This window comes from Crocuta crocuta, unplaced genomic scaffold (assembly GCF_008692635.1).
Source record: "Crocuta crocuta isolate KB4526 unplaced genomic scaffold, BGI_CrCroc_1.0 scaffold757, whole genome shotgun sequence".
Taxonomy (NCBI): domain Eukaryota; kingdom Metazoa; phylum Chordata; class Mammalia; order Carnivora; family Hyaenidae; genus Crocuta; species Crocuta crocuta.
This window is the reverse complement of record NW_027532830.1, coordinates 553,933-562,772: the sequence shown is the minus strand read 5'-3', so window position 1 is coordinate 562,772 and position 8,840 is coordinate 553,933. Positions and strand designations below refer to the sequence as shown.

Here is an 8,840-nt window from a genome sequence, read left to right as displayed (position 1 = left end):
AGACATTGGCGATCAGACAACAAAGGGTTATGTTCCCTATGAGATGGGAAATGAAGAGGGTACCCCAAAGTTGTGCCAGCTTACTACCTTGAAAAAGTTTCCAGCTTGAGGAAGGAAAACACAGGCAGAGCCAGCAGACTCCTTGAGTTGAAAAGACAGGGATAAGAGTGCAGGAAGACCTATCCAGGAAGAGTCTTCAGGGCAGATATTGGAGAAAAGAAGGCAGCACAGAGAATAGGTTCCAGAGATCTGCAAAGTGTCCCTCTTGAGTATCCATCAGTATACTTAACAGCACATACATGTGAGGAAACAACCTAAATCAGGGAAAAAATTAGAAAGAAAAGCACCTGGCACTTACTCAGGGTCAGGCACAGTGAAGGTATAATTCACAGGGCATTGGGAAGATTTTGTAGGAAAGTCCTGCCTCGATTTTAAGGAATAGATCTAGAATAAGCACCACATTGGTCCTACATAACAAATACTAACAGCAAGACTTGAAAGAATCAGACTACTTCCAAGTAACTGAACTGTGTCCCAGAACAAAGCTCAAGAATATTTATGGAGACACAAAAAATATTCAGCACCCCCAATGTTAAATTTACAATGTCTGGCATCCAATAAAAAATTACTAGGCAGGTAAAGAAGGAGGAAGGTACAAACCATAATAAGGAGAAAAATCAATCAAAACTGACAAAGAATTGACACAAATGTTAACATCAGCAGCGAAGACCATTAAAACAGAGATTTTTACTATGATTTTATATGTTCAAAAAGTTAGGGGAGCCTGGGTGGCTCAGTCAGTTAGGCGACCAACTTCAGCTCAGGTCATGATCTCACGGTTCGTGGGTTTGAGACCCACATTAGGCTCTGTGCTGACAGCCAGCTCAGAGCCTGGAGCCTGTTTCAGATTCTGTATCTCCCTCTCTCTCTGAGCCTCCTCTGCTCATTCTGTCTCTCTCTCTCTCAGAAATAAATAAAACATTAAAAAAAGTTAGAAGAAGCATGGGAGATACACAAAACACCCAAAAAGTTTCTAGAGATTAAAAAAAAAAATCAGTGCTTGAGATTTAAAAACAAACACTGGATGGAATGAATGGCAAGTTAGACACTGTAGAAGAAAAGATTCATGAACTGAAGACATAGGAATAGGAACTATCCAAAATTAAACACAAAAAAAACAATAAAATTTCAACACTTATAGATTGTCAGTGAGCTGTGGGAAAACTTTAAGCAGCCTACTATACACATAATTCGTGTATAAAATGAGAAGAAAAAACAGAGTGGGGAAACAGAAAAAATAATTGAAAAATTGCAACCAAAAATTTTCCAGATTTGATGTAAGCTATAAATTCACAATCCAATAAGTTCAACCAAATCTAAGCACAAGAAATATGAAGAAAACTACACCAGCATATATCACAAAGAAATTGCACAAAACCAATGATGAAGAGAAAATCATAAAAACAACCAGAGAAAACATGGCAGATTAAATATGGAGGAACAAAAATATGGAGGAACAAATATAAGGATGACAGGAGATTTCTCACTGGAATTAAGACAAAACAATATAATGAACAATATTTTTAAAGAATTAAAGAAGGGGACTTGGGAGGTTCAGGCATCCACTAGTGACTTCGGCTCAGGTCATGATCTCACGTTCATGGATTTGAGCCCACAGCTGCACTAAAAGTACAAAGCCCACTTGGGATCCTCTCTCTCTGCCCCCCTCCCCTGCTTGCTCGCTCTCTCCCTCTCTCAAAATAAATAATCTTTTAAGAAAAGAATTAAAGAAAAAAAGGTCAACATAGACTTCTATATCTAGCAAAAATATCTTTCAAAAATGAAGGGAAAAACGACACCAAAAGCAGAAATAATTCATCACCAATGGACTCATCGTTCAAAAGATGTTAAAGGAAATTCTTCCAGCATTAAAAAAAAATGACATCTGAAGGAAATATACAGAAAGGAATGAAGAGTATTGGGAATGGTAGCTATATTTGTTTCTTACTGCCACTGTAATACACTACCCCTACGTGGTGGCTTAAAATAACCCACATTTATTCTCTTACAGTTTGGGAAGCCAAAATCCTGAAGTGGGTTCCACAGGAGCAAAATCAAGGTGCTGAAGGCTTTAAAGGAGAATCAATTTCTTTGCCTTTTCCAACTTCCAAAAGCTGTCCTCATGTCTTGACTCATGGTCTCATCACACCGCTTCTGTTGTTAACACTGACTTCTACCTCTTCTCTCTTCAAATTTCTGTCTACCTCCTTCTTCTAATGATATTTGTGATTACATTTAAGACCTACCTAGGCAATCCAGAGTAATCTCCCAAATCATATACGGTACATTTGTGGCCATAATCAAACTAAATTATAAATCAAATAGCAGAAGGATCTCAGGAAATCTTCAGATATTTGAAAACTAAATAACACACTTCAAACTAACTTGTGAGAAAATAAGCCAAGGGGAAATTAGAAAATATTTTTAAATGTTTTATTTATTTCTGAGAGAAAGAGGGACAGCGTGAGCAGAGGAGGGTCAGAGAGAGAGGGAGATACAGAATCTGAAGCAGTCTCCAGGCTCTGAGCTAGCCATCAGCACAGAGCCCAATCTGGGGCTCGAACCCACGAACCGTGTGATCATGAGCTGAGCTGTAGTCGGACGCTTAACTGACTGAGTCACCCAGGTGCTCCTATTTTTAACTGAATGAAAATGAAAACACAATAAACTGAAATTTATGGGATGCTGTTAAAGCAGTACTTGAGGGGAAATTTATAGCACTAAACATAGGTATTAGAAAAGATGACAATCTCAAATCAGTGACCTCAGTTTCCATCCTGAAGGGGTATAATGCTATTTGAATGTGGACTTTGGTTAGTTGTAAATGTATATTGTAAACTCTATGCCACCACCGAAAAAGAAAAAAAAAAAAGTACAACTGATATGCTAGGAAAGGGGAGAAATGAAATTATATAGAATGCTCAAATCCACAAAAGGCAGAAAAGGAGTGGAAAGACAAAAAATAGGAACAAAGAACAAGGGCAACAAATAGAAAGCAGTAATGAATATGGTAGATTTTAATCCAATGACATCCATAACCACTTTGAATGTTAATGGTCCAGATGCACCAATTAAAAGAAGAAATTATTAACAAACAAACAAATAACTGAGATCTCCACAGTGGATCAAAAACCAAGACCCAACTATACATTGTCTATAAGAAAACATTAGGCCTGGATGGCTTCACTTGGAAGAAACGTGTAAGGAAGAAACAATACCTCTCTTTCACAAACTCTTCCAGACAACTGAAGAGAAGACACTCTCTAGATCATTCTACTAAAGCTGGCATTACCCAGATGCCAAAATCTGGCAAAGATATTCCAAGAAATAAAAACTATATCTCACTATCCCTCCACGAACAGAGATGCAAATTTTTCAAACAACATGCTAGTAAAGCAAATCGAACAGTATGTTAAAAGAATAATACATCATGACCAAGTCATGTATCTTCCAGAAATGCAAGATGGCTTCTTGCCATTGATTTAAAAAAATCAATCAATGCAATCCATTATGTTAAAAATGAAAAAAAACACATGACTCTCTCACTAGATGTAAAGGGGCATTTGACAAAACACAACAGCCATACCTAATACAGACTCAGTGAACTAAGAATGGACGGGAAACTTCCTCACCTTCTAGAGAACATGTACAAACACCTACAAAGGACATCATACTCGTTGGTGAAAATGGAATGCTTTCCCCCACTTCTATCCAATGTTGTACTGAAGGTTTAAGATGAAGCAATAAGTTGATAATAAAAGGCTTGCAATCCAGAAAAAGAAAAGTATCTATATTCATAGACAAAGTGATCTTCTACATAAAAAANAATAGAACTAGTAAGGACTTGACAAGGTAGCCAAATACAAGCCTAATACACACACACACATACACACACACACACACTTACAATATATATAACAAATATATAATAAATATAAAATAAATATACAGTAAAAAACTGGAAAAGCCCAAAATAGGAGAATAGATTGATAATTTGTGGTAGTCATGCAATTGAATATTACAAAGCAATAAAAAACTCCTGATTACATGTGACAACAGTGATGAATTTCACTGGCCTTATGGAATGTCAGAAGCCATACATGTACAAAAGGAGAATACATATATATGGTTCCATGCGTATTAAGTTCCAGAAGCAAAATTAATGTGTGATGGGAGTGGTTATCTCTGACTGGTGGGCATACGTGTGTGTGTGTGTGTGTGTGTGTGTGTGTGTGTGTGTCAGAGAGAAAGGGGTGGTATTGACAGGCAATAGACAAGAAGGAACTTTCTAGAGTGACATAGAACATTCAGCATGTTGACATAGTTACAAGTGCACATATTGTAAAACTTTATCCAACTGTGCTCTTAGAGATTGCATCTTACCACATGTAATTTATATCTCAATACAAATGTTAAATTTTTTTTAAAAAATGAAGGGAGGGGCGCCTGGGTGGCTTAGTCGGTTAAGCGACCGACTTTCGCTTAGGTCATGATCTCGCGGTTCGTGGGTTCGGGCCCCGCATCGGGCTCTGTGCTGACTGCCAGCTCAGAGCCTGGAGCCTGTTTCAGTCTGTGACTCCCTCTCTCTCTGACCTTCCCCTGCTCACGCTGTCTCTCTCTCTCTCTCTCTCTCTCCTAGAAATAAATAAAACATTAAAAAAAAAAAGAAGTATGGAAAAAAAGAAAAAAAAATGAAGGGAGACATTAATTCTTTCTTACCCACTCATGAAGTCCCCAAAGATGTAGAGGCCATTGAGATTTGGGGATTCACACCCACGGTAGACATATCCTCCGGTGACTGACTTCCCCACTGCATGGCCATAAGCGTAGATTGGCAGAATGTCATCTGTCCAGGAACAAAGAGAGTATTGTGGCTAAAAACCTGAGTGCTTCGAGGAAGAAGATGGGGTTTTATAATGCAGTTGCCTGACTGAGTGGAGAACACTCGATTTCTTGATCTTTGGTAGGGCAGGCAGCAGAGATAATCATGTTAATTTTTCTCAACAGACCAGCCACAATATTGGTGAGCTTCCCATTTGACTGGTTGCTGCAAGCAGAGAGGAGGCCGAAAATTCCCCCACCTAAGAGGCAGTGACCAGGTAATCCACACACCTCATTTTACCCCTAGGCTGACATGGCAGACACTCAACTTTAATGATTTGAAAAACTTGTCTGTAAGAGGTTCTGTAAGACTCCTTTGTAACCTAGAGGGACAAAAACACTGGTGACAAGGTACACCAAAGCACACCTTAATTATTGATGTTTAGGGATTATATATCGACTATAGCACTTGACTATATCTAGAAGGTCATTTCAGTGCGCTGTTCCAATTGGGAAATAAATTAAAAACCTACAGCCACCAATTTGCCTCTGTGAGTGGTCCTCAAGACAGTATGTCTAAAAATCATGTGGGTAATTTATTTAAAAAATCTCGTTTCCTAGGCCAATCCCGCTCCTTCAATCCACCCAAGATTCAAATGCGTCAGGTTAAGAAGCACTACCCAGCATGCTCCTGGCCAACGCTATAACCCATAGGACAAAAACAAGGGCGCCTCAACGACCCTGCAGGCAGAACATTCCCAGGTTTTATTCCCCCACCTCCACCTCCAATCCCCTCAATTCATTCAAGAATCGCCCAGAGGCTTCCTACTTACTCAAAGAGGCATTGTGACAAAGTTTTCGGTCGTAACATTCAAACCCTTCCTTTGCCCTCCAGCCATAGTTTCCGCCTTTCACAATGATGTCAACTTCTTCAAACCTATTCTGTCCCACGTCCCCACAGAACATCCGGCCTCGGCCCTGGCGCGTGACGGGGTCCCCCCGGTCCACGGCACAGCGCCACATGTTTCGGATCCCGTAGGCATAGACAGCAGGGTGGGCCCCTGGCTCAGCGACAAATGGATTGTCCCAGGGGACTCGGTAACGCTTTCCATCTGAGCCTGGCCTGTTCACATCGATCCTTAACACTTTCCCCAGCAGGGAACTTCTGAAAGAAAGAGGGCCGGGAAATAGGCACAGATTAAGTACCCAGAAATGGGACTGCTGGATCATTTGCTAGTGTTATTTGTAATGTGTTCACAGAATCTCCATACTGTTTTCCATAGTAGCTGCACTATTTTTCATTCCCAACAACTGTATGCAAAGTTCTCCACGTCTTCAGCTATGCCTGCTATCTTTTGGAAGTGGGGGAGCGGGGGACGGGGGTAATAGTTATCCGAATAGATACGAGGTGATATCTCATTGTGGTTTTGATTTGCATTTCCTTGATGATTTGTGGCATTGAGCATATTTTCGTATGCCAGTTGGACGTTTGTTTACAAGATGAGAAAGTTCTAGAGATCTCCTGTACAACATTGTCCCTATAATTCACAATATTGTATTTACACTTAAAAATTTCTTTCAGGGGCACCTGAGTGGCTCAGTACGTCAGGCGTCTGACTTCAGCTCAGGTCATATTTCACAGTTCATGACTTTGAGCCCAGCATCAGGCTCTCTGCTGTCAGTGCGGAGCCCGCTTCAGATCCTCTGTTCCCTGCTCTCTCTCCCTTCCCCCACTCATTCCCTCTCACCCCCTCTCTCTCTCCTTCTCTTTCTCAAAAATAATAAATAAACATTAATGAAATAAAAACATTTAAAAAATAAAAAATTTTGTTACACTTAAAATCTTTTAAGAGGGTAGATTTTATGTTAAGTATTCAGACTTTCAGACTAAATAAAATAATAAAATAGAAAATAAGGTAAAATAAAATGTCACAAGACCAGAGACCACCCAGGAGGACCTACTGATTATTGATGCCAAACAACTGTAGGAATCACATGGGGAGACATAATCTTATACGCACACACATATTATAAATATATGTGTGATACACACATATATATATAAAGTTATGTCTATACAATATATATATGCAAAATGTTAAGATTTGCCAAGTTTTGGCTTACAGAGAACTAACTACCAGGCAAAAGTTTGATGTGATCCTGGCCCACGTGACCTTGAGCAAGCAAGCTGTTGTTTCAGTTTTTAAAATGTTTTCGATGGAATGGTTTTTCTCAGGTTTGTTTTAGCACTATGAAGTTTAAAAGAATTTTTTTAATGTTTATTTACTTTTGAGAGAGAAGCAGAACATGAGCAGGGAAGGGGCAGAGAGAGATGGAGAGACAGAATCTGAAGCAGACTCCAGGCTCTGAGCTCTCAGCCTGCCACGGGGCTTGAACTCACAAACCGTGAGATCATGACCTGAGCCAAAGTTGGACACTTAACCAACTGTGCCACCCAGGCCCCGTGAATTATTTTTTAAGTTTATTTATTTTGAAATAGAGACAGCGTGAGTGGGGGAGGGGCAGAGAGGGAGGGAGGGAGAGAATCCCAAGCAGGCTCCACACCGCCATCGCAGAGCCCGATGCAGAGCTCGAACTCTCTAAGTCATGAGATCATGATAGTGGGGCCGAAATTAAGAGTTGGACACCTAACCGACTGAGCCACCCAGGCACCCCTGAATTTTTTTTTTTTTTTATTACAGAAACTCTTCACAGATTTGCACTTCATCCTTGCCCAGGGGCCCTGCTAATCTTCTCTACAGTGTTCTGACTTCAGTATATGTGCTGCCGACTCGGGCACCAATAGTATGAATTTTTAAACAGCTGTTCTGGGGGTGCCTGGGTAGCTCAGTCAGTTAAGTGTCCGACTTCAGCTCAGGTCATGATCTCACGGTTGGTGGGTTCTAGCCCCGCGTCGGGCTCTGTGCTGACAGCTAGCTTAGAGCTTGGAGCCTGTTTCAGATTCTGTGTCTCCCTCTCTCTCTGACTCTCCCCTGCTCACACTGTCTCTCTCTCTCTCTCTCTCAGAAATAAATTTAAAAAATTAAAAAAACCATAAACAGCTGTTCTATTCTTCATATAGCACTGTGGTCACAGAAAGAACAGAGCTTGTAGAGAGGCTCTGCTAGCAACTGTGGTCTCTGGGCCTCAGTTTCCACATTTGTAAAGCAGAGGAGAGAAACATTACTTTGCAGAGTGGTTACAATGTAAGGGTTAAAGGAGGTATCTTGTATGTAGCCTGTAAGGCAATTCCCAGCACATGGTAAAGGCATTTGACAAATGTTAGCTCTTGATTCTTAGAACTTTAAAATTTTATTACTAGGGATAACAAGATTCAAGAACTTGATGGTGCAAAGGGAAGAAGGATCACGTGACTTTTTAAAAAAATATTTTTATTTATTTCTAGGAGAGAGAGAGACAGCGTGAGTAGGGGAGGGTCAGAGAGAGAGAGAGATACAGACTCTGAAATAGGCTCCAGGCTCCGAGCTGGTAGTCAGCACAGAGCCCGACGCGGGGCTCGAATCCACAAACCGCGAGATCATGACCTAAGCAAAAGTCGGACGCTTAACCGACTAAGCCACCCAGGCGCCCCTTGCGTGACTTTTATTTAGGTCAGCAGAACCCTCACTAGGTTCTCTTGCACCAGATTCTCAGAGTGTAAATTCTGGTTCTGCCACTTGCTTGCTGTGTAGCCTTGGACAAGCTACTTTACTCCTCTCTGCCTCTATTTTCTTGGCTGTGAAATGACCATCATAATACCTACACTTCATAGGACTCATCCATCCTGTAAGTATTTCTCAAGTGCCTGACCATGCCAGGCACTATTCTAGGTGCTGGGGATATAGCAATTAACAAAGTGGATAAAAATTCCTGCCCTTGTGGGATGTTAGAATTACATTCTTTTAAAAAATGTTTATTTATTTATTTTTGAGAGAAAGACGGGGGGGGGGGGATGGGGG

General features: G+C 40.6%; 1 protein-coding gene and 1 non-coding gene across 3 annotated transcripts in view; both read right to left on the bottom strand.

Moving 5' to 3' along the window:
- The window catches only part of HHIPL2 (HHIP like 2), a 25,500-nt gene that overhangs the window by 11,426 nt on the left and 5,234 nt on the right, over positions 1 to 8,840 (bottom strand). For both annotated transcript variants that reach the window (XM_077745310.1, XM_077745311.1), the window contains exons 4-5: positions 5,715 to 6,046; positions 4,780 to 4,906 (exon numbers count right to left, since the gene is read on the bottom strand). In XM_077745310.1, coding sequence (XP_077601436.1) covers positions 4,780 to 4,906; positions 5,715 to 6,046 — 459 coding nt within the window. The remainder of the gene's footprint in view (positions 1 to 4,779; positions 4,907 to 5,714; positions 6,047 to 8,840) is intronic.
- LOC144216043 (U6 spliceosomal RNA) lies at positions 7,575 to 7,681 on the bottom strand. Its single transcript, XR_013330552.1, has one exon. It is a non-coding gene; the product is annotated as a U6 spliceosomal RNA (small nuclear RNA).